General features: G+C 38.0%; 2 protein-coding genes across 2 annotated transcripts in view; one reads left to right on the top strand and one right to left on the bottom strand.

Moving 5' to 3' along the window:
- The window catches only part of rufy1 (RUN and FYVE domain containing 1), a 38,726-nt gene extending 23,073 nt beyond the window's left edge, over window positions 1–15,653 (bottom strand). Inside the window, exons 1-6 of the mRNA XM_066716389.1 lie at window positions 15,332–15,653; window positions 13,160–13,330; window positions 9,014–9,131; window positions 8,313–8,414; window positions 7,184–7,307; window positions 6,126–6,187 (exon numbers count right to left, since the gene is read on the bottom strand). Of these exons, the coding sequence (XP_066572486.1) occupies window positions 6,126–6,187; window positions 7,184–7,307; window positions 8,313–8,414; window positions 9,014–9,131; window positions 13,160–13,330; window positions 15,332–15,629 (875 nt within the window). The 5' untranslated portion in view covers window positions 15,630–15,653. The remainder of the gene's footprint in view (window positions 1–6,125; window positions 6,188–7,183; window positions 7,308–8,312; window positions 8,415–9,013; window positions 9,132–13,159; window positions 13,331–15,331) is intronic.
- A 3,798-nt stretch (window positions 15,654–19,451) lies between these two features.
- On the top strand, window positions 19,452–25,374 carry LOC136762840 (proheparin-binding EGF-like growth factor). The gene is made up of 6 exons (XM_066716401.1): window positions 19,452–19,655; window positions 20,234–20,425; window positions 21,449–21,638; window positions 22,725–22,880; window positions 23,396–23,484; window positions 24,108–25,374. Exons 1-5 carry the CDS (start codon window positions 19,619–19,621, stop codon window positions 23,466–23,468), a joined length of 648 nt encoding a protein of 215 aa, XP_066572498.1. The 5' UTR covers window positions 19,452–19,618; the 3' UTR covers window positions 23,469–23,484; window positions 24,108–25,374.
- Window positions 25,375–25,988: the final 614 nt, after the last annotated feature.

The raw sequence follows: 25,988 nt of genomic DNA, 5'->3' as shown, positions 1-25,988 counted from the left end.
GGTAGAGTGAAAACTGAAGCCATTGGAACATTATTTTTCTATTTTTTTCTAGGGAGAAAAAAACAAACAAACAAAAAGTAATGTAAAAAGTGTGATTAAGGTATATCAGTGCTGCCCAGGCTGCAGTGTTCAATACTTAGCTACACAGCCTGAAAGTAGGTTTCCTCACATCTCCAATTCTTGGAAATCTATTGCTTAGAAGTCTTTGTACATGTACATTTCTAGAACAGCTTGGTTGAATGGAATAGAATCTAACCAGCCACAACAAGAGATTGTTTAATTTGTTAAAGCTAACATGCTATGTAACAAGTACAAGAGTAAAGAAGAGTAAAATGCAGTAGAAAGAGCCTACATTAAGCTATAATTACCTCAATTTTTCCATACACTATTGGCAGGGAAAGACAGCTTCAATTTACTGAATTTGCAGCTGCAAGATCGGTTACTCCAGTTTCCTGCCCTTCATAGTAGTAATTAGAGGTTGGACGATTAATCGGCGCCAGTAACAGCTTTTTGAAACTATGGGCAGGAATGAATGCCGATAATGCACCCATAATTTCTCAAACTATTGGCTAAGTATTGTTTTTCAAATTACTATAAAATCTTTCACCAGACTTCAAACAAAAAATAAATGCATGTTTATTTGGTTTTACAGTCGTTATTATATTAATTTACCCTATTTTTTATTTATTTATTAACAGTTATGGTACTTTAGTTTTCGCTGGAAGCTTCCGACTTCCGACACAGTGATTCTCATGCAGCAGCGCCGTGTGCACACTACTGAGCACCGAGGTCATTATTTCCAGGTCCTCTCCATAATTTTCCCCCAATCTGGTCATACAAATCCCCCAAATCATGTATTTCCCCCCCCAAAATTTAAAACAAAGTGAGGGGCGTAGGGGTGCTGATGGTGAAGTGAGGTCCAGTGGGGGTTGGGGTCACTGGTGAAGTGAGGTCCAGGGGGAGGGGGGTGCTGGGTTGCTGGTGAAATGCGGTCCGGGGGGGTGGGTGCTGGTGAAGTGAGGTCCAGGGGGGGTAAATCAACTGTGCCAAACCCCTAAATTCCCCCATACAAATTTTGCCCCCAAAATTCCCCTCTTGAGAGAAAATGCAAAGAAGCTACACTTCCTGCAATATAACCTGCCACTGTTGGATCGTCAGTATTGAGCATTGAGCAGGACTTGCGAACCTGAGGAGAACCTGACCTGTCTAAAATGCTTTGTCTAATGCCTAGGTCACACTACATGATTTTTAGCCCGATTTAATCTGATCGTCACGACAAGCATTGGTCAGGGGGGCTTCCCCGCGAACGATGACTGTGTAGTGTGAGACAGTCCACGATGCAATCCCTTGCCCTCTGATTCGGAGCCCCTACGACATGTTTAAATTTGACGTCTCGATTGGCACCAATCGTGTAGGGTGACATGATCATCGTCACACAGAGACCGGCATCAGCCAATGAGATTTGAGCTGATTGAAGACGAAAAAGAAACAGGAACACTAAACATGACAAGAGAATTAGATTTTCATACGTATTTATTCAAATAATTCAAATACCAATGGTTGTTTGGGGGGTGGTTATTTAAAAATACACATACATACAATACAGGGAAAATTATATTTTCTAATACAATTACCAATTAGTGTCTGTAATTTACCCAGGGCTGTGCAAAATATCGATCCCTACAATGCGATTCTCATACTGTGGGATGGATATAGCCTGTGAGCCTCACCTCCCGAGCCATGTCTTCACCTACACTCTCTTTTCTCTACGGTTTTTATGTTTGTCCACACAGACAAAAACAAACAGCAACAGCGGCTTGTGATTGTGTTCTCGTTGAGCAGATTTCCACAGTTCTTCTGTTCAGATCTGCGGAAATCCACTGATCCCAGCAGCGCAGATGCAGACATGACCTGTAAATGTCCACGTCCATGTTGGTTTACCTTTACTCTGGATGGATCACGAGTGTTTCCATGAGATGTGGGAAGTTTATAGGCTGTGTCGGAGCTCCCCACGACATAGGATTTCAGATCAGTCGTGAAGTGTGTGTGACCCAGGGTTTACATTAGCCGGCAAATGCCGGCTTTTCGCCGGTATCACGTGTAGTTGACTGGCAGATGAAAATATCAACAGCCAAACTGTCCGGTGGGAAATATGACAAACACACAAACGAACAAATAAATAAATAAATTGCGACGCAAAGAAGGGGTTTGTGGGTAAGCGTAGCCTGCAGAGGCTCGCAGAGGAGCCGACGCGCTCAGTGCTGGGGCGATCGGTCTACGCGGTCTGTAGGCGCTGCAGCAGGTCAGAAAAATGCATCTCCTCATCCACGAAACACATTTGTGCACATAATGAGTATTTTGTATGGGCTCAAATTAGCACCAACCATAAGTATTGGATTAAAAAATATATATATTGTAAACAAAAAAAAAAAACTTGAGACAAAATTGATGTTGAGATCAAAAAAAAAAAAATCGAATGCAAAATTTATAGAATTGTAAACAAAAAAAATTATCGAAAGCAAAAAAAAAAAAAAAAAAAAAAACTAATATTTTTTTGCTTTCAATCGAGAGCAAAACTCGCCTGCAGTCCCTGTCTTTGCTTGCGATGCTGCAATTTTTGCTTTCGCCACCAGTTTTTGGCACTGTTTTGTCGTGAGGGCGGGGTTTAGAGGGAGGCATGGATCATGGCTCTCCATTGGTCCAGTATGTCTGAGTGACAGTTCTTCCTAACCCAATCAGTGATCAGGGTGGGCTGGTCTGACAGTCACTCTGCAACACATCTGACTTCTCCACAGACTGACTCATAGACTGAGTGGTGCAGCTACATGGCCTCGGAATTTAGTCATAAACAAAGCATGCTTTTAATAAACGTTGTGGACAATCTTGTGTTTATTTCACACAGCTTTTATTCACATCTTTATCAATGGCACCAGTCATTTTGTAGGTGACTGTGCCTATGTATATATAGTGTGTATGTTTGCATGTATGTATGTATGTATGCGTTTCTTACCTAAAAATAATCTGGGAAATCACATGCTCTTAATGAATACGATGCCCCTCCGTTTGCCTCTTGCTAAATGGTGTGAGCTCCATCAGTCTGGCGCTGTGTTATCTGAGGAGCTGAATTAAAGTGCTCTGCACGTTACATTAATATGAACATGATATTAAACATGTTACTGTGCACGTAGCAGGTGAATCCTGTGTTTTGTTTCAGTGCTGTATGTATATGGGCTCAAATGGAGGTGGGATCCATTGATTGTCCAGCTCTTGACTGCAGGTCTCTGCACATACAGGGTGTTTAAGGAGTCACTGAATCGGCGCTGCTGTTGAAACCAAGACAGTCGATACCATCCCACACACAGATCATCAGACCAGCACACCCTGATCACTGATTGGGTTAGGAAGAACGTTCACTCAAACATACTGGACCAATGGAGACCCATGATCCACGCCTCCCTGTAAACCCTGCCCTCATGACAAACCGTGCCAAAACTCGTAAACGAAAAAAAACAAAAATTGAAAGCAAAGAAACTGGCGGCGAAATCACAATTCTATAAATTTTGGATTGGATGTTTTTATTTTTTCTCAACATCAATTCTTTCTCAAGTTGTTTTTTTGTTTACAATTTTTTTTTTTTTTTAACGCAATACTCATGGCGCTAATTTGTGCCCATAATTTTGTGCCTCGAACTGCATATTTCTTTAATATATTTCACATTTCGTGAACATAATTCACAATGCCCACATATTTCATGCTTTGCAATTTTGGACGAAAGGTAAAATGTACTTTGCTATCCATGGATGGAATGAACAATTAGCATTCATGATCAAACAGGTGACTGATCAAGGCATTGATCTAGAGACCTGGGTTTGCAACATGATCAAGATTGAATGCCAAAGGAAAGTTAGAAGCTTGCTGAGCCGATCAGACGAGCGCTAATCTAATACAATAAATAATTATGAATATATGATGTGTAGAAAATCAGGTGTTTCACTGCCCATATTGTCGGCTATATTAATAATATTCAGTAGGCTGGAGCCTATCACATAAAATATGATCACATCACTTATGTGTCCGGATGAGGAAAAGACAAGGCATGAACTTGACATCACATCATTTTGGCATAGTGAAGGATACGGACACCGGTCATTTGCAGCTCGGATGCTCAGTGAGATACAGTGCTGATGATGACAGCACTGCGTGGGTACGGTGGGTTGGAATTCCACACGGCCTGTGAAATGGTCATCAGGGAATTCAAGAAAATCTATCCCGACTGGGCAAAGCTGGGAAAGACTGCCAGCACAATTCCTGTGTCCAGTGTGCCTGCAGAGTGTGGATTCTCACTCCAGAACAGGATAAAAACAGCCCCGAGAAGCCGCCTCACTGAGGAATAGGTGACAAGGTTGATGAGAATTGAAAGTTCTGCCAAGGGGTTGGATGGCTTCAACTTTGCACAAGCAGCGGAGCACTTCTATTCAATGAAGCACCGCAAATAAATGGGAATTTGACCGAACATCCTATTTTATTTTTTAAACCTAATTGTTTCTTCACTTAGCTTATTTTCAAGTTATTAATTTGATGGGCTCGGAATGCAAAGAGACATACATTTAATGTAGGCTAATGTCTTTATTTAATTAACAGTAGCAAGGCTATTTGTTTTATTTTATTGTTGTAGCCTATATGCTCAGTTCGCAAAGTTTGTGAAGAGTTCATTCTGCTGAATACATTTGTACATTTGTTGGATCATAGTGTTTGTGTTTTATTGCTGTTTAAATGTAGGCTATTATATGGCTATTTAAAACACGTCCGGTAGTTGTTCTATATTGCCGTAATTCTGGAATATTAACGGCCATATTGGCCGTCAAAAAAAAAGTCTGGTGTAAACTCGTGTGACCCTTTACTTAAGCGATGGTGTAGTGTGCACTGATTTCACGACGCAAAATACATAAATTCGATGCAAAATAGTCATTCTCAGTCCCACCGTTCTCAAAATCGGGTCGGATTGTGTGACCCCTAGCCAGGACAGCCAGCACTTAACACTATCTTATTATTTGCTCTCATGTATAGAACATGCACATTTTTCTATTTGTGTGTGGAATTGATCATATACCTTGTCCTTTGTTCTAATGTATAGAACATTCATATTTTTATATTTTTCTTTTATTCTCCCATTTACCAATTAATTTTTAGTTTGATTTGTGGTTGTTATTTATGATGAAAATGAATATTAAAGCTAGGGTATGCAATCCTGAGAGGCCAGCAGTTAGCAAGCTTGTTTTGAAAGCATGGAGCTCCCCCTCGCTTCAGAGGCGTCTCCAAAGCCACGCCTCCTCTATCACACATGCGCACACACACACAGAGCAGAGTCTCAGTGCCAGGAGGAGAGATGTGTGGGTGGAATCGATCGCAACAGTTTCAGATGACCTCATGTCTCATTCACAGGTTAGACATTACAAGTATAACGAGCGTAAACCTCTTATTTACGGTTATAATGTTTTTAAAAATAGTAGCTGCGGCTTGCCTTCCATTCTCACGCTTGCTCTGCACAGCGTCAAGGTTCCCGCGCTGATGACGTGTGATTGTCTGCATGAACAAGTTGCACGGCGGTATGCAAATATAGATTGACAGACAGGAAGGACATCCTATCATTACGTTCAGACCGAATGCATTGATTGGTGGATCCTTTTTTAGTCCTGTCCCTTCCACAGAAGATATATATATATTTTTTTTACATTTAGACCACTTAAAGTATTGATTGCTATCAGGATCTGAAGAGACTTTCAACCAGTATAACAAAAAATGTTTCTGGAAAAGATTGCACTTTAACCTAAAGTTTATTGTTCAAATGTAAAAATCCTGCCTTCAGTGCATATTTGTCACAATTTCTCTATAAGAGCCAAATTTGAGGAATCCATGCAAGAACATTGTCAGTTTTGCATACTAACAAAATAACAAATATATCGGCCGATATTTACTTATGGCAAAATTTTGCTTCGCAATTATCGTTATCATACGGCAAAAAACAGTATCAGTCGAGCGCTAGTAGTACCTTTCTCTGTACATTCCAAAGTGAATGATCTGTGTAAAATGGGCAAAACCATGATAACCAGTAAACTGTTACTTACTCCTTGGGGCTTTCATTGATTTGAGAATCCTTGAGATACAGTGAGAAGTCTATTACTCCCACCTGCCAAAAAACAAAACAAAAACAATCAGGACAGAATAGCAGTTTAGATCAACAGTAAGTGAGAACATTCTATCAGTTGAGGATTGTTGATCTGAAATGGTTGATACAAGCTTTAACCAAGCACCACGGATGATTTAACACAAAAAAAAACATTAGAAATACGAACACATTCATTTTCATGGGCTGATGCAATTTGTTGTAACACCAATGTATATAGACGCATTCATATTAAATGCACCTTTATTATTTTATATCATGTACCACTGTATTTTAACAACTGTTCTCATTTGCCAGATCCGCTGACAACAAGATTCTCATAAATTTGCTTTCATTTTTAAAGTACAGAAAGATCTCAATGAATAATGTTGAGGCCGTTTCCTGTTATTTTGGTGAGAACAATGTATTTTATAAAAAAAATTCACGTTATTTGTGAAAAAAGAAAACATGAATGTCAACAGTTATGGAATATAAAGTGGTGTGACCGATTCTTAATTTGACTACAGTAACTAGAAGCAGTTGAAGCCAGTGTGAGTGTAGGGTATTCATCAAATCTGAACTGCTATCACGGCTCAAATTCAGGGTCAGAGCACGTGAGCTACCAGGTGAAAACCCCAGGAAAGGATATATACCATAAAATATATTAATAGTCAGACCATTTAATTTGTTTGTTACCTAATCATTTGATGTCATTGTGTACCCAAAACAAGATCACGCCACAGATGTGAGCAACTTTCTTGACAACTGATGCACGGGACCTTTGAGAAATTCATTGAACTGGCCAAACCTTTTGAGTTGGTTTCTACAGGGATCACAAGGATCATGATATACAGCAATGTCCTGAAGCAGTATAAAACTGTCAGCTGTAGAGTAGATGTTATTGAAGAAAAACAGTCCTTTAGTAGCCAATCCAAAGTTATCCCAGGCAGTGCAGTATAGGGAAACCAACAGTGGAATAAAACCCATTTATTATACCAGCCTTCACCGTCTTGCACCCACCTGTGAATCCAGATCTTCTCCCTTCAAGCACAGGTTGGCGTCAATGACGTTGAGCCCCACAAGCATGCCCACAATCACCGTGCCTTCTTCCTCCATCATTAGAGCACCAGGGTCATAGAATTCACTGTACCAAAACACACACGTTTTAAGTTTTCATTTGCAAAGTGACAAGATTGGTTATTTTTATACTGTCTCGATTAAGTATCGCCACTTTTTAAATTAACTCTGCTGTCTGCCACAACTCGTGTAATAAAGCAGGAGACATGTAGGCAGCCAATTCACTGACATGCACACATACATATATACACACCGATTCCAGAATTATACTGGTTGGGCCACTCAGGAGCCCCTCAGAGACACATTTCCACAAGAGATCTTGTATACTACTAACTAACAAACTTCTTGTTTTTTCAATCGCACACAATACGTCACCATAGGAAATAAGTCAGAATCCATCTTGATTACATGTGGTGTTCAAGGCTCTGTTTTATGCCCCATTTTATTTCTCATCTACATCCTTCCTCTTAGTGTTTTAATCAGAAAACATGGTGTTCAATTCCACTGCTATGCCAACAAGACACAAATTTACACAAAAATAGCCCCAGACTTCCTTATAAGTAAATAAACACCCTCATCACTACCCTTGTTTTTGAAGGTCTCTCCATGCCGTTGTCCTCCTTTGTTTCCAACCTTGGATTGGTATTGGACTCTACCCTTACTTTCAATACCCATAGTAAATCAGTCTGCAGTAAATAATTTTTCACCTGAAGAATATTACCCAGCTACATTCTATACTTTTGAAGTCTGATCTTGAAAAACTGGTCAATTCTTTCCTCACCTCCAGACTTGATTACTGTAATGCCCTCCTTGGGGGCCTGCCCTCTAAAGCCATCCAGAAGTTGCAGCTTGTGCAGAATAGCAACTAACTAACCAACTCAACCAATCAATGAAACACACTTACTTGGCTTACCTGATCATTAAATTCAAGTTTCTGTCTACCCTTTCAGCTTTCGGGATAAGCTGATCCTAGTATAAACTCAACTGATCTCAAAGTGCTGGCAGCCGTTACACCATAGACCAATTATGCAGTGGGATTCGGCGGATTGGATTGCCAGTTGTGGTCACTCACCCCAGAAGATCTCTGCGATCCAGGAGAGCCTTCATGTAATCAGCCACTTTCTTTTGCATGAGAGCCAGGTGCAGCCAGGCCCTCGCCCTGCCCACACACGTCCTGAGACATGTATACACACTGTTACTGATGCACTATACTTTGTCTGCCTTCATCACCCCAGTGCTGAGGTTATTTATTTATATATATGTATATATGTGTGTGTGTGTGTGTGTGTGTGTGTATATATATATATATATATATATATTTATGCCCTAACTTTCATGGAATGGAAAAAATGAAACAGCATAAATTCACTGGAAAGAGTAGCTTCTAGTCTAGAAGAGAAAACTGAAGATTCAGTACAGCACTCTGACCTGCCTTAATATGTGGGACACAACACAAAGATATGTCTGTATTGTATTATATTGTAATGAAAAGCATTTACCTCAGCTTCTCCAATTTACCCTCCTCAATTCAAATCTATCAGCGGCTCAAAAGTAGATCTCATTAGCCATGTTTAATAGGTGTCACAATTGGTTTCAGTAAGTCAAAAGGACTGAGAAGTGATACAGCTCAAGGTGGCCCTCTTACTGGAAATACCTTGATGAAGTTACTGTGCCCTGTAATACACATCTATTGCCTTTTGAACAGTAACTTTCTCCATATTCTTTGATGCAAAATGTAAGATTGCAGGCAGTTTAGGAAGCCTGAATACACACTTCAATCCAGGCAGATCCCTGGCACTGGTGACGATGTCAGCTGAATCTGGGCACAGCTTTTCCACTAGCTCCAATGGGCCCCAGATGGATTTGTTATGTCCGATGAAAGATTTCTTCACTGGAAGGGGAGGAGGGGGGGGATGTAGAAAGGCAGAGAGAGAACCGTTATGCAGGCTCAAAATATTCCAATATATTGAGCAGGGACTTCACTACAGACTGATCGTTACAAAAGCTAAAATGTATTATCATTCTTTCTAGGCAAAAAAATAAGCCCAACACAAAGTAAGAATTTTTTTATAAAATTAATTCAAGATTCAACTGAATTTTGGGCGATACACAGAGCAATTACAAGAGACATTACTCAAACATGTATCACTAATGTCACTAACCACCTCCGCCAGCTATTTCTGCTTGAATAATTTTCCATACAGAGCTAGGATTTTCTTTTGGAAGAAGAAACCATTAAAGAAAGAGTGGACTGTTTAAGAGAGAAGTGGCGAGGAATGGAAACTTGGCGTCTTTTGTTTTCTTGCCTGTTGATGGTCTTTGCCCTTTGTTAAAGCATCCCACTTCAAAAAAACACTCCTCCCTCCCGCTTAAAAACAATGCAGAGCTGGTCGTGACAAGGCAAAATGCTTCTGGTTATTTATTTGCTCAGTGACTCACTGAAATTCCTCTCAAGTCAAATTTTAAAAAGAGGTTTCAGATAGTGAACAAAAACAGTGACAAGTGGGTGATGAAAGCTACTGGGCTCTGAACTGGGGAAAGGGAGCAGGTTTTGGCTGCTAAACTGACCTGGATCTCCAATGCAAACAAAGAAGACCATTATCCACATACACAGACTTTATTAACAGAAATTCACTTCCAGGTTTCAGTAAATCTCTTGAGACTTTAAAACATAAGAACATAAGAAGGTTTACAAACGAGAGGCCATTCGCCCCATCGTGCTCGCTTGGTGTCCATTAATAACTAAGTGATCCAACGATCCTATCCAGTCTATTTTTAAGTGTTCCCAAATTTTCAGCTTCAACCACATTGCTGAGGAGTTTGTTCCAGATTGTGATGATGCTCTGTGTGAAAAAGTGTCTCCCGTTTTCCATCTTGAATGCCTTGAAGCCCAATTTCAATTTGTGTCCCCGGGTCTGTGTGTCCCTGCTGATCTTAACACCTTGATGATGGTGAAATGTTTAAAATTACTTTATCATTCTTTGATTCTGTAAGAAATGTACTATTCTAAGGCTTTTGTCCCACCCCTGAGGGTTGTCAACTGCTGCAATGTTTAGTTTAACTTCTTGAATATTCAGTATTTCGTATATTAATTGAAAATTATGTATTCCACTTTACTTACTACCATGTGTATTGTGTTAATATATTTAAAAATACTTTTTCAATCTTTATAACAGTAAGAGCGGTTTATACTAGTTAGCGGTGCTGAAACCTGTTAAAACATTTTATTATAAATACAACCAGGGACAGTAAGATTTTCAGACTAACCCTCCACCCCATTCTAATGTGTACAATATATAAATATACACCGATCAGTCATAACATTATGACCACCTGCCTAATATTGTGTAGGTCCCCCTTTTGCCGCCAAAACAGCCCTGACCCGTCGAGGCATGGACTCCACTAGACCTCTGAAGGTGTGCTGTGGTATCTGGCACCAAGATGTTAGCAGCAGATCCTTTAAGTCCTGTAAGTTGCGAGGTGGGGCCTCCATGGATCAGACTTGTTTGTCCAGCACATCCCACAGATGCTCGATTGGATTGAGATCTGGGGAATTTGGAGGCCAAGTCAACACCTTGAACTCGTGATTCATCAGACCAGGCCACCTTCTTCCATTGCTCCGTGGTCCAGTTCTGATGCTCATGTGCCCATTGTAGATGCTCTCGGCAGTGGACAGGGGTCAGCATGGGCACCCTGACTGGTCTGAAGCTACGCAGCCCCATACGCAACAAACTGCGATGCACTGTGTGTTCTGACACCTTTCTATCAGAACCAACATTAAAGTTTTCAGCAATTTGAGCTACAGTAGCTCATCTGTTGGATCGGACCACTCCCCACGTGCATCAGTGAGCCTTGGCCGCCTATAACCCTGTCGCCGTGATTTCTTAAGCTAACATATTACATTTAATTTACTTAACTTAAGGGTGTTGCAAACACATGCTTAAAACTTGATAATTGTATTTACTTAAACTTTACATTTACATCTTTTCTTTTAATAACCATTTCTTATTTAGCTAAAAATAAATAAACAATAGACTGAAGTTCCTTATATTTACAGTTACATTTAAGTTGAAAAACATGAAACTTACTGTTACTTCAGTATGTTAATCTCTGAACTCCTGGACCCCTGTTGCTGCTGCAACCCCAAAAGAAAACAACCAAAGAACTGCTCTAGCCAACCCCCATAACCTACTATATTTCATGACAGACTATGGAGACCCTGTATGTGAATACAGCAGGCCCGGCTCTGTGGCCCTCCAAGCTGGATTATCTAAGCCACTGCACAATAATTGGTTTATTGAATTTTTGGTTTTCTATCATTAATTAGCAATCATCTAATGTATTTAACTACAATTGACATTCCTAATTTATCCTAATTATTAATAACAGTTAATTGATGTTATACATTTTATTTTGGCTTTATTAAATATTATGTACTGCTTTATGCATTGCAACACTTACATTCACTTTACAGTTTCCTTTTGATTGATTCTATGCATTATTGTAAGCTTATTTAGTAACAAATTTAATTCACCTGCCTGAAGGTATATATGTTGCATGGTCTCTGGCCCAGAGCCTGTATTTGTCAGAGCTTCATACCCCGCCGAGAGGTTCGTAAACAGGCCAGATGTAGTTTTATTAAGACTATGACTTTTTCTACTTCAGAAAGTGAATCCTCAACTTTCTATGATGTATTTAGGCCTTCTTTGAGGCTCAGATGGCCTTATTTTCAACTGTCTTACTGCCCTTATGGCCTGAATCACCTTTGTGTCTTTTTCTACATAGGAGAAATAAAAGTAAAATACATATTTTGACCATGAATGAGAATGGCTGCCATGCAGATGTATGTTCATTAGCTCTTGAGCTCTCTACCACACAGACACCCTGCTCCTTTGTGTTTTAGAGTGTGTAAGAATTGGGTTAATGGCCAGGGCTGTCGGGAGACTGCTTTCCTCATCATTTTCAGTCTTTCTTAGATAGCCCCAGAAATATTGTGTATACATACATACACATGTATATAGTATCTTAAGTTAAGTATCTTAACAAGAAAACAAAAAAAAGGAGCAACACTAACTTTAACCCTTAGCCCGCATGTTTGTGGACGGTGGGAGGAAACCGGAGAGCCCAGAGAAAACCCACACAGACATGGGGAGAACATGCAAACTCCACACAGACAGGCCCCCCCGAGCCGGGACTCGAGCCCCGGACCCGGACCTGTGAGCCCCATTTCCCTAACCATTACATGTAAAAAATTTAATAAAACACCAAAAGAGACATATTGTCTGCAGAGTCACTGATCAAGAGAGTGGGGGGCCCAGAAGCCACCCACCACTACAGGCTGCTCTGCCCCATTCACGCTCTCCAGTTAACCAGCAAGAACAAAGAACTACAGACCTAAACAGAGGGGGAGGGGGGGGGGGGGTTGAGGTTGAAACAGGTGTTCATTTCCTTCTGGATATGACGTAGGCATATTTAATAAATTGACGTCACATGTCATAAATAATTAGGGCATGCCTATGGGACCCTATGGTCTACTGACGGGGAGCACCTGTCGTGATGCAACTTTGGAACTGGCCCATGAAAGAACACAGCTGTCAGACCAATCCAGTGATTGTACAGTTTTTCCTGTATCAAGGCAGTTATGACACAACACATTCTGAAATAATGAAAGAGCATCCACACTAGGTTTTGACATCCGCCAATATTTGGAAAGTTTTAAATTTTAAAGGTTTAAAAGTTGCTTATATGCTAGAATTGATCTGGAACTAATCTCACTTACACAATATAGTAATATGTAAAGACATAAAACCATACTTTTGGGTTAGTGCGCATGTCTCCCTTTAAGGGAAATCACTCAGAACAGCTGGGCTTGGCCCTGCCCCAGCTGCATCAAGACGTTCAGGAAGAAGGACCTCTCACCTTTCAGGCCATGTTTGAGGCAGTGCTCCAGTACCACAAAAAACTGCTGCAGGGGAGGGAAGTCAGAGTCCAGTGAGCGGCCCAGGCTCATAGAGGATTGGATGAGCACTTTCACACTCAGCTTCATCATGTTAAGCAGGTTGGAACGCTCCACTGTCATGTGGTCCCTCCCTGCAGACAAACCATAAATCACCGCTATGACAACACATCACAGAGCCAGGCAACAGCAAGAATCAGAGGTACAATACAAAATCTAATTACAAGCCACTGCCACAAGAACGACAAGAGTAGCCTAATGTCTAATAAAGTTTAATAATGTCTTTTTTTTGTAACCCTTTTATTATGTCAATTATTTCTTCTTTCCTGCTCTGCCTATTCAGAATCACCAATTGTTAAGAAGCTCTGCTCAATGCAGTCACCCCCTATGCTTTAGGTAAGAGGAATGCAGGCTGCTAAGATACAAGCAAACACACTGTTCCTCCAAAAGGTGCACTCACTGCCAAGCAGTGGCAGTAATTGCACACTACTCTGCAGAGAATTGCAAGAATACCAGTTGTGGTTGGTAACATAGCCCAGACTGGACGCAGCACTATCTACATTATAAGGCTCTATCTGAGCCAAACACTGGGGAACCTAAGTAGTCTTTTTATAAACATGACAAGGAAATGTTATGTTATTTACATCTAATATTATTGTATGTGCCATTTTATTTATGTATTTTGCTTATAATGGTTATTATACATTGATTTCTGATTGTGTAGTGCAGGGGAATCCGATTCAGTTATCCAAAGCTATTTGGGAGGGCCGGGAACATGAGATGCCCATTTGAGCTTGAGTCACCAGATTGGCTTCTTTTATGTGTGGCAGCAACAAAAGATGAACAAATTAATTTTCATGTAAAATAAAGACTTCTGTTCTGCACTTAAAATAGGCTAATTCACAGGGGCATCAGGTCACAAAGCAAAAAAACAAGTAGTTTTCATTAGCTCCAGTCAAGTCTTCGGTACTGTTGATCTAGATTTAATTTGGTCCTGCATGACTCAATTGTAAATGCAGAGAACATGAACAGGATATCACATAATATTTGTCATGTTTTGCCAGTTACAGCTCTGATTACAAAGTCAGAAACAGGCTTATTATGGTACATATATATGATTTCAATCTAACCTGTAGGTCATGTTCTAGGTTTGTGGCATGTGTGTGTAGGTGTGTGTGTATGTGTGTATGCATGTGTATATTTTCTTGGTCATCTCATCACTAGGAAGGAAATAGTTTTCTTTTTTTTTTTTTTAAGTGTTTATACAGAAATTGGTTGTTTGATTGTTTTCATATTGGTTGTGTGTGGTTCATACCCATTTCCCCTTCTCAAATCACATGAGTTTCTGAAACTGACTTGTCAAGCGTGCCAGTCAAGAATAAAATGGAAACATACACATTTATATAAAATAAACACAGAATGAAAAAGGGGAAGTGAACTGTGGAAGTATGTCAGGTGTTCCTAGTCATTAAAATCAGGGAATGCTCTGTCCACAGACCATGGATAAAGTAGTGCAGTGCTTCTTAATCCTGGTCCTGGAGGATCTCCTACCCTGCTGCTTTTCTTTCCAACTGAGCTCTCAATTACTTAATTGAACCCTTAAATTTAACTTAATTTACTAAATCAGAGCCTTTTCATTATTTTTAACAGTAGAGGTTAAAAGTTCAATATAAAATTTTATTAGGAAAGTATCTTATTAAGGAACCAACCTTTTATCAGTTACACAATTTAAAGATTCAAATGACTTCAATTAAGGGTTCAGTTAAGTAATTGAGAGCTCAGTTGAAACAAAAACCAGCAGGGTAGGCCAGGATTGAGAACCACTGAGGTAGTGGAAGGTTTTAACTTCACTTCAACTGCGAATCATTAACCATACTAACCTGCTGTCCTACAGCAGATATTTACTCAAGGAAATTCGACAAATACTATTCTGTAGCCAAGACTAATCTCAGAACACAGTATTCCACAGGAAAGAGAACACTGTTGTACACGTAATAATAATAGTAAGAAACCTTTCCGCTTTGTAGTCTGTAACTGGGCTAGCAACAGCACTCAAAACTTTGGGAAAAGGTAAATGCAAATAACTGTAATAAACAAATGCACACATGACGGAATCAACAAATATGTCCTAATACCTGGTTTTGGTATTTGGTTTTCATAACTAACAAGCGGCTGCTGCTTTGCTGAAAACCCAACAGAAGCAGACGTTGCACTCCTCAAAGCGGTACCGTAGCTCACAGTACTCGTCAGGCTCTCCGATGCCTTTCTAGCCAGAGACAGAATCGGAGCTGACCAGCCGCTGTCAGGTGAAGACTTGTCTTTCCGTTCTTCCTTTTCGCTGCGGTTTGCATTGTCCGACAGACCTTCCAAAACTTCGAAGTCCTCTTTATCCTGTTCCCCTCCACCATTGACATCCTTGGCTTCATCAGCCATTTTCAAAACAAGACATGTGACAGCAGGCCAGAGCAAACGCGCTATGATTGTAGCGAGCAGACATGAACTATCGATCGCAAATCACACTCTATGATCAGTTAACAGTGGTAGTAGCAAACATCCTTGGTAGTACTAGTCTCGTTAACTAAAACAAATATTGATTAAATTGTACCTCGATTATTTTGCAATTAAAACGTATTTACTATCATCTTATGTTAGTGGTACATCGCCATAATTGTATACAAGTAAAATACCTCAATATTATAAATTATCATTAAGTATGAGAACATAAGAACATAAGAAAGTTTACAAACGAGAGGAGGCCATTCGCCCAATCGTGCTGGTTTGGTGTCCATTAATAACTAAGTGATCCAACGATCCTATCCAGTCTATTTTTAAATGTTCCCAAATTTTCAGCTTCTACCACATCACTGGGGAGTTTGTTCCAGATTGTGACAAGTCTCTGTGTGAAGAAGTGTCTCTTGTTTTCCGTCTTGAATGTCTTTAAGCTCAATTTCCATTTGTGTCCCCGGGTCTGTTTGTCCCTGCTGATCTGGAAAAGCTCCTCTGGTTTGATGTGGTCGATGCATTTCATGATTTTGAAGACTTGAATCAAGTCCCCACATAGTCTCCTCTGTTCCAGGGTGAAAAGGTTCAGGTCCCTCAGTCTCTCAGTAGGACATTCCCTTCAGACCTGGAATAAGTCTGGTTGCTCTCCTCTGAACTGACTCTAGAGCAGTGATTTCTGTATGGATACATGAACATCTAATATAAAATGTTGTACTGCCTAATCAATCATATTTACCAATCAAATCAACATTTTCAGGTGTTCCTTGTCATTAATATCAGGTTTTGCCCTGTACACATCCATAAAGGCAAAAACCCACGTTTTGCCTGCAGAATGTATTGGTATTAAATTTAGCTTTAAACACAATGGCTAAAATTTCAGAAGATTGCTATAGAATTGTTTTACTGCGTAAAAAGCCTTCCAGCTATTACTCAATACACATCTTTTTAGATTGTACCTGTAATCCAGTTGTTGATTGCCCTGTGTGGCTCAGATCTCATGTACAAATTGCACTTTTATATAACATTTTCATTATTCATCATCATCTCATCGATGCTAAGATTACTGGAGCTGGGATTATATGCTAAACTGATCATGCAGCAAATCATCTTAACATAAATATATTTGCTGTATGCAGTTTGCAAATAAATCTTAAAGAAGAAAATAAACAAAACTTGTTTGCTTAAGCTACTTGTGTGGGCTTTTTTTTTTAGAGTAATCTCATAATGGCAAGAATAAATAGTTTTCTGTTTACGTCAGTATGATTTAATACACTCTGAGTTTGACATTTTACTAAATGTTAAATTCCTGAATTGTTTGGTAAGTATCAAAATGTTATTTAAGTTTGTCTTTTGGGTGTCTTGGAATGACAACTGTCCACTGAAAAACCACAAAGGATGCAAAAAGGGAGCATAAAAGTCAGGACAACGATTTCATATTGCTCTGGAACAAGTAAGCTTCCTTAGATTCATTATAACAATTAAATAGAAAACAACATCATTTTAAGTTATGGCAAAGGCAGAAAAGATGGGAAATGATCTGGGATTAATGATCTGGGATTCTATACATATTCTGACCAGGTCACTTCAAATAACAAAACCAATCCACAAAACATAAAGTCAGCTGAGAATTTGAATATGTTTGTCTCTTTATTTTAAGTGTTGTAAGAATCTGAATATGATGCTGACCTAAAGTGACATATTGCTGGTTCTTTGTTTCATGTTTAAATGTGATCACAGGGGACCTTTTGTGTAACCCAGAAAGCTGAGTCCTTCCAAGATACTGATTTTACACAGGTTATTTTTGGAAGTAGTTTTTTTAAACTGCAGAGCACATGCCTTCTTTATTTTATAAATGACCTGGTAATGTCTTCCCGTGAACCCTTACTTAATCCATGTTCTGACATGGCTCTTCTTGAGGCATGGGGAGAAGTGGTAAGTAGGTACAGGAACCTGAACTCTGTCACCACATTTCTTTAAATTAAACAAATATCTTGTATTTTTCTTTGTTTACTTTTCCATCTCAATGGTTTTACTTTATAATCATTTGTGTTTATATGGTGCATGAACTGTAATCAGTGTAATAGAATGTTATGTAGTTTTCAGTGTTTTTTAAATAGGAATTTTAATTTCTGAGTTTCAAACAAATGTATCTTATAGTGTAGGTTGGAAAAGGTTAATATCTTTCATTTACCCAGCATAAATACAGATTCCATTGAACAGAATTTGGTTTACATAAGTCTATGCCTAAATAGATGTATGATATAGATATATAAGTGATAGTTAGTGCCAATTAGTAAAATAATTATGCTTTCTTTTAATTCCCATATATACTCAATAATTGCAGATTCTATAATTAATCAGGCTTCTCTTGGAGCTTTCGTGAGTTCCCCATAGACAATATGGAAAAAGAACAATATTGTCATTTTGCCACAAGATGGCACTAAGAAGCCTATTTTTGAAATTGTACAGGAAATTGTACTGGACAGGACTTGCTGTTGTCTATTTCTACCTTTGACTATGCACAACATGGGTTTATCATTGGGGATGCTATGTATAGACAAACATGAAAAAGCAATGTTTTTCAAGAACACATTCATCCAAGTGTACTGTCTTCCGTCTCATTTGCTGTGGTTGCTATGTTTCTTCACAGTATAACTTGTGATATCATAGTGTTTCATAAAACATATTATGTTACATTTAAATAATAATAGTGTTTTATTGCACTTCAAAAACTTCATTTTTTCAAATACGAATGACCAAAGGAAACATCAGAAACATAAAAACATAGGAAATATAAGAAAGTTTACAAATGAGAGGAGGCCATTAGACAAATCTTGCTCGTTTGGTGTCCATTAATAACTAAATAATCCAAGTCTATTTTTGAATGTTCCCAAATTGTCGGCTTCAACTATGTCGCTGGGGAGTTTGTTCCAGATTGTAACAACTCTAGCTGTGTGAAGAAGTGTCTCCTGTTTTCTGTCTTGAATGCCTTTAGCTCAATTTCCATTTGTGTCCCTGGGTTTGTTTGTTCCTGCTGATCTGGAAAAGCTCCTCTAGTTTGATGTGGTCAATGCCTTTCATAAATTTGAAGACTTGAATCAAGTCCCCAAGTAGTCTCCTCTGCTCCAGGTTAAAAAGTTCAGGTCCCTCAGTCTCTCAGTAGGACATTCCCTTCAGACCTGGAATAAGTCTGGTTGCTCTCCTCTGAACTGCCTCTAGAGCAGCGCTATCCTTCTTGAAGTGTGGAGCCCAGAACTGTACACAGTATTCCAGATGAGGTCTAACTAGTACATTGTACAGTCTTAATATTACTTCCCTTAACTAGAGTTAACCAGAATAGTAAACACAATCTAGGTCTGGGGTAAAACCTAAATATTCAAGAAGCTTATGATGGCAACCTCATGAAAAATAATTCCTAATTTGTGGCATTACTCTCTACCCTAATCTCTTCATCCACTTTTACACAAATGTACAGAAATGCATGTATTCATTTTTATGAATGATGGAAACTATCTGACCTTGTTGAACCCATTAATAATATTAATTATTAATATCTAATTTCCTCATTAAATATGGTATGGAACTTTTATGCAAAAAGATACACACACACACACACACACACACATACACACACACACTATATATATATATATATATATATATATATATATATATATATATATATATATAGTGTGTATAGCCCACTGGGAGTGACTAACATCAGCAGTATAAATACTGTGACAGGAACACAGACCGACAGTCATTCTCTTGTCAAGTTATCGGGAAGTTTGCTTTGCATTGCTGCGTGTGAGAAGACTATTTTAACGTAAACTTATCAATTTGACTGAGCTGCTTGTGAACAACAACAACAACAACACACGTTTTGGATTAATATTTTGTTTTGTTTTTAAATTGAAATTATGAAGGCTTTTGTAGCGGCACTGTTCTTTGTACATGGTAAGTTAAAGACGTTGTCCACTCTGAAACCGAGCATATAAGCGATTTCAAATGAATTTACAAGTTGCCGAAAAAAATGGTTTTGGTGGGGATAGCTGAAATAAACGTTTTCTATGGTTAAACGTTTTCTCTTATTAATATGACGAAAACGTGAGCTGTTCAGAAACTCTCCCGATTTAATACAAGTACTGTAAACTAAACACTCGCGGGGGTGAGATATGACTTAATGACTAAATACACTTTCATAAAGCGTTTAGTAGACTAAAGTGACTATCAGAGGCCGATTCTGTGATTTCGACTGACTTTTTCTTAAAAAAAAAAAAAAGAGTAATTCTCTCATCAATGGCCGCCGATCAGTGACAATCCTAAGTGAAGCCAATTGTAATTATAATGCTGTAAGTATGATGATTATAGTAGCAGCAGTAGTGGTAGCTTTGTCATTGTCATTGTCGTCTGCTTTTTTAGGTTCCCTTATTGGGTTACATTTCTCTTACACTTTAAAGCGTCAGATAGATACACTGTTTTTCAGCTAACATGGAGTTCTGCTTGCATTCTAATTCTGAATTTGTATTTTCCAGTTCTGTCCAGCTTGGTAAATGGGGCAGCCATTGAAATGTATGAAAGCGAGAAACCTGTACAAACTGAAGGATTCGAGCTCACTGACTCTCTGCGGGACAACAATAACCAAGACGAATATTACCCTGACGAGTATGATGATACTGACTATGATGAATACTCGTCAGGAGACGACGAAATTATATTTCCAAGAGGTAAGATATATATATATATATATATATATATATATATATATATATATATATATATATATATATATATATATATATATATATATATCCTCAATAATATTCTGCAGCGATATGCAGGGCATTTTAATTGAATTCACATAATGTGAAGGGTATTTCATTGTCATAATTTGCTTCTGATACATTGGTTATTTTCGCATTTATTCCTATGCATTATTTTCATATTTTTTTACCCTTAATGATGTCTTCCAAAATAAGCCGTTTAAACATTGTCAAATTAACTTTGTTTAAATGTTGAAAGTTTTTTCATACAATTTTACTGGTAGATGGAAAAAGGGCAAATATGTGTCTTAGGCAGGCCGAAGTTACTGAAATGCTATTCATTTGTTGACACTGCATTCCAGAATGCGTTGTACATTGTGCGTTTCAGAACGTTAAGTTCTCAAATAGAGATTAGGATGTCTCAGGTAGCCGCGATTTATACTGGGTTGATAAGAAAAGCAGCAGCTATCATTCATTTGTAGGAGCAAAGAGAATTACTTATTCAATCATTCATTTATAACATTTGGCATTCAATCACACAAAGATTGTTCTCCAGCAAAGTGTGGCTGACTGGAATGTAGACTTAAATATATAGGTAAATGTCTTCTCTTGGCCCTGGGGACGATCATGAAATGTAATAGTAAGGGCAAACTAGGGGCGCAGGGGACAGAAAGGCCTGCTGTCAATAAACGTGGTCAACTTCTGTTTTTGAGATTCAGACAAAATAAAAATCAGTGTTTCATTCACTCATTAAATCTGAGAATGACTTTTTTCTTTTTAGAAAAAAAATATTTTATTTATTATCTATTTTTCATAGACAATGCAGTATACATTGTTACAGGTTATAAGCACAGGTTGAAAACACAGATCAGATGCACTGCATAAAGGGTTTATACCAAGACTTTGCAATCCCTGTCCATGGTAAATGCTTATAGGGGTCATTAAAAAGATGGATGGAGTTCATTGTTAATTTGTTTCTCCCTCCAGTTGCGTTTTCCACCAAACCGAAAGAGTCACCCCCTGTGACTTTGATTCAAGAGCATGGCAAAAAGAGGAAAGGAAAGGGCAAAAGAAAAGGCCAGGGAAGAAAGAGGAACCCCTGCTTGAAGAAATTCAAGGACTTGTGTATCCATGGTGTCTGCCAGTACATCAAGGACCTGAGAATGCCCTCCTGCATGTGAGTATAAACTTGCTCAGTAGTGTTTAAAGGGGAATTAAACACAAACCGAACCCCTTACCTCCATCACCCACCTCGTTCCCACCACATGATCTGGAAATAACCCAGGGCCATGTGCATTTAGGAGCCAGTTGTACTGAGACTGAAAACCACTCTGTTTCATAGAACCTGAAACCTGACCCGTAATTTCCACACTGAGCCAGTTCACCTAAACCCCACTGCCCACTAAATGTGATTGTGATTATTGAAGACAGACTCATTGCATTTGTCTTTTACATTTCTCTTCAAATGATCCAGGCCCTCGCTAGTAGGGATGTACTTGTAAAAAGTTTTGGAGATATTCTGATATTCCCTGTTTTTGGTTTGACTGTTTATGCACACTGTCTTTACTCTTTACTAAGATTAATAACCCCTGAGACAAGTGTTGAGATTCCTGTATTCCTGTATTCTAACAAATTATTCTTTATATAGGATGTGGTTCTCTGCCTGTATTTTAATACTATATCCCTTCAATTCCTGACACATTTTGAAACATTTAATTTGTAATTAATGTAATAAATAAGCCGAACTCTAAAGCTAGGTAGTGGCAACCTACAACTACCTGTTTAATTAAAGTGCCCACTGGAGATGGGGAAAAAAGCTGAGGGTTTAAAACATTTCACTTTGAATTGTTAAATCTTGTTGGCTTTTAAGTTAATGTAGAAAGTAGCATTGATGGATACAAAAAGGCTATAATATATGTACATTTTGCCTTAAAAGTTTTCATGGATAGTCAGGGACTGTCTTATTAAAAAGTCTTAGAATCACATAATCAGGGTTATAGAATCCCTGTAAAACACAATTCACTTTCATATTCATAATCTGCATTTTGACAGTGCAGATGACTTCAGTAATATTTTCATTAGTCCCCTTTTCACTGTTCTTCTTTTATTTGTGGTAATACTGGCTTTGTTTTTTTCTTTCAGATAATTGCTTTTAAATGCCTGAGTGGTAAACAGATGTGATGTTTTTAACTTGTTTGACTGCTAGTGTTTTATACTCTGAGAGTACTTACATGGCTTTGTCTTTGTGCGCGTTTGTTCACAGATGTCAGACTGGCTACACAGGAGAGCGGTGTCACTTATTCAGCTTGCCTGTGGTGAAGGAGGGGGAACGCTATGACAGGACAACAGCCCTGGCTGTAGTGGCTGTCATACTGTCTTCTGTGTGTCTGCTCATCATTGGAATACTGCTGGCACTCAGGTAAGTGCCGATACTTAACAAATGAGACTTACTATTAATACTTAAACATCTAAAAATACATATTAAAAGCCCACTTTTAATCTAAAGTTTAGCCAGTCCACCAATAACAGCCTCTGTACTCAATGGTGGGTTTCCATTAGGTACCTTCCGTGCAGTCAGTATTGAGATTGAGCACATAGTTCGTGTTTTCTGATTGGAGGGTGGGATGTAATTATGATTGAATGTGAGCCATGATATACCTCAGATCTGCCACTTTGTGACTACTCTTTATATTGTATAGGCACAATATCTCCAACTGATAGTAGTACATATATAGGCCATTATAACCATGATATGCTATTATATGTAATGTAGTGCATTTTTGTATCAATAAGAAAAATGTTTATAGCATTTGGATTGTTTCTAATATGAACTGAGTAGTTAATAGATTGTTACCCTACACTAAGTCAGACATGGATGTTGTCTTCTTCAGTTTCCAGGTGAAGGGTTTTAACACTCTCTACTCATGTCTGCAGGTATCACAAAAGTGGGGCATACAATGTGGAAAATGAAGAGAAGGTGAAACTGGGGATTGCCACAAACCACTAAATTTCAAGTGACAATGGTAAGTACCATGTGTGATTATAATGTGTACACTGTGCAAATATAATGTGTTGCCTTTCCAGTTGAAGAAAGTGGTCATTTCTGATTTCTGAAGGATGTTTCACAATCGAAAAGTGTGCTTCCCAATCCCAGTCCTGGAGTCCCACTGTCTCTTCTGTTTTTCTTTTTAACTGAGCACTCCTTAGCTGTAGAATGTCCATCTCTTTAACAGACTACAATCATTTATAGGCTTGATTTAAGCCATTTGATTTGAATGATCTGTTTGAATTAAACGAACTGATACTCCAGGACCAATGATGAGAACCATTGTTTATTTTGTCTTTAGTATAGTGCTCGCACACAAAGATTAGATACAAAGATCAAAAAACAGTGATAAAGGATCTAAAGTGTCTTCAAATAACATTTGATTTCTCTCACGAAAGACAAATACCATGGATGATTTTACAGTAAAACAGTGCTTTATATTCTAAGATACAATAATACTGTGAGATAATGACTTGAATTGAAGCATGTATATGTATTTAAGGCAAAATCATTGGGGTAAATGTAACCCTCAATGCCCGTGGTTAGGAAAAGGCCTGTTTTGTCTGGTAATATGTCTGTAACTGTGGCTGTGTTTTTCAGGAAGGTCTATTTGAAGCTCTACCTCAACAAGATTGAAAAAAGACAAGAAGTAGAATGAGATGGAAGTAGAGGCCCAAAGAAGGAGGAATAATTCAGAGGAAGTTCAGTGGGACATGCAGAGGGAACTGGAGCACAGAAAGGCAGGAGAATTGGGCTCAGTGAAGGCCAAGACACAGCAGACAGGACATCATAAGACAGATGTTCATACAAGACAGATATGCTTTTGAAGGCTGAGGAACCGCCAAAAAAGGACATAATAATTAAAAAATATATATTTTTTGTGGACTCTGATTCTTGTTACCCATCTTGTCAACAGTTTGTGGACTGTTAAAGAGTTCAAACTGAGAAAAAAAGGAAAAAATACATGCATCCTTTGGGTGCTTTTTTCCAAAATGTGGTTCTATCTGTACATTATAGAAAAGGACTGCATTTGTGTATTTTTTTGTTTGTTTTTATGGTCTTGTTTTCTAATGTAATGTATAAATACTATTTATATACAGTGTAAGGCTTTTAATTTATTTATTTAAGTTAAAAAACAAAGGATTTTTTTTTTTATAAAATATATTTATTCTCTTTAAAAAAAATGCACTGCCTGTTCCCAATGTCCTGTATCATCTCATATGTTTTTGTTTTGTTACGTATTTATTTTTCTAACAACCAAGTTGTCCTTTTTTTCCAATGTGCTAAGTGAAAAATATTTGTATGCATATTTATTAAGAAAAATAAAAAGTGTTTGCTAATGAGGAAAACAAAAAGTGCTTTAAGTACCACATTGAAGGAATGCTACAAAACTGATCATAAAAGTGTGTTCAATATTCTACTGATAATTATGTTTTAAGTTTAATTTTCTATTAAACTTCTATTAAATGTCTAATTTCACTACCATTACTTTAACTGCCTTTTGGTATGAGAAATGTGATAAACCATAAAAAAAACATAGGTTCTTAGGAAGAAATCCTACTTCTTTTGATTTTAGATGTAAAGTAAGCAACAAGAAAACAAACAACTTATAATTCATTTGCAAGTGTACATGTATATAAGTGTGTGTATATATTATATATCCCTTCCAATACATTAATACGCTATGCTAGGTGAATCAAATCACAATGTTACACATTTACAGAGGTCATTAAATGTGAAATAATCGTTTTAGCATTTTCTCAAAGACATTTTAGGAATAAAATGACAGTGGAAATAAGTTTTTGTATGAGTAGCATTACAGCACTGTTCATAACTAAATGTTTAATAAAAAATTATAAGAAAGTTATTTGTTGTTCATTACTTCATTGTCTGATAGTCAGTTGATAATTGCTTGTTTATGGAACAAGACTCTTTGTATATAGGAACCTTATACTGACATTTACGTTTACTGACATTTAAAAGAGATGGACAGTAGAATCCATGTGCATTTTATATATCCCCATGAACATGGTGCAAACTTACAAGTCTTGCAGTCTAGAAACTTTAAATATGAATTATTTCCTAATCTGTTTTCATAAAGCTTGCAATGTTTTCTATTGTGTTATTTAATCAAGTTTAACATTCAGAGGGGCCTGTCACACACATACACACACACACACACACACACACACACACATATATATATATATATATATATATATATATATATATATTAGGGCTGGGGGAATTAACGTGTTAATCTTTGCGATTAATTTGAAATGTTTAACACATTAAGAAAAAATAACGCAATTGACACAGCATTTTTTTCCTCTGTTTTAATTACTTTAATGACACAATGTCCCGAAAAAGAGAGCTGCTTTGTCCCCTGATAATGTAAACCGACTGGTCTGTCTCAGTTGCTGGCTTAATGTAAAAGAGTAGATAAAATCTTAGGGTGAAAAAAACAAAAATCATCATTCT

The sequence above is a fragment of the Amia ocellicauda genome, chromosome 11 (genome assembly GCF_036373705.1).
Source record: "Amia ocellicauda isolate fAmiCal2 chromosome 11, fAmiCal2.hap1, whole genome shotgun sequence".
Taxonomy (NCBI): Eukaryota; Metazoa; Chordata; class Actinopteri; order Amiiformes; family Amiidae; genus Amia; species Amia ocellicauda.
Note: the sequence above shows the minus strand (reverse complement) of the source record. Positions and strands in the feature narration are given on the sequence as shown.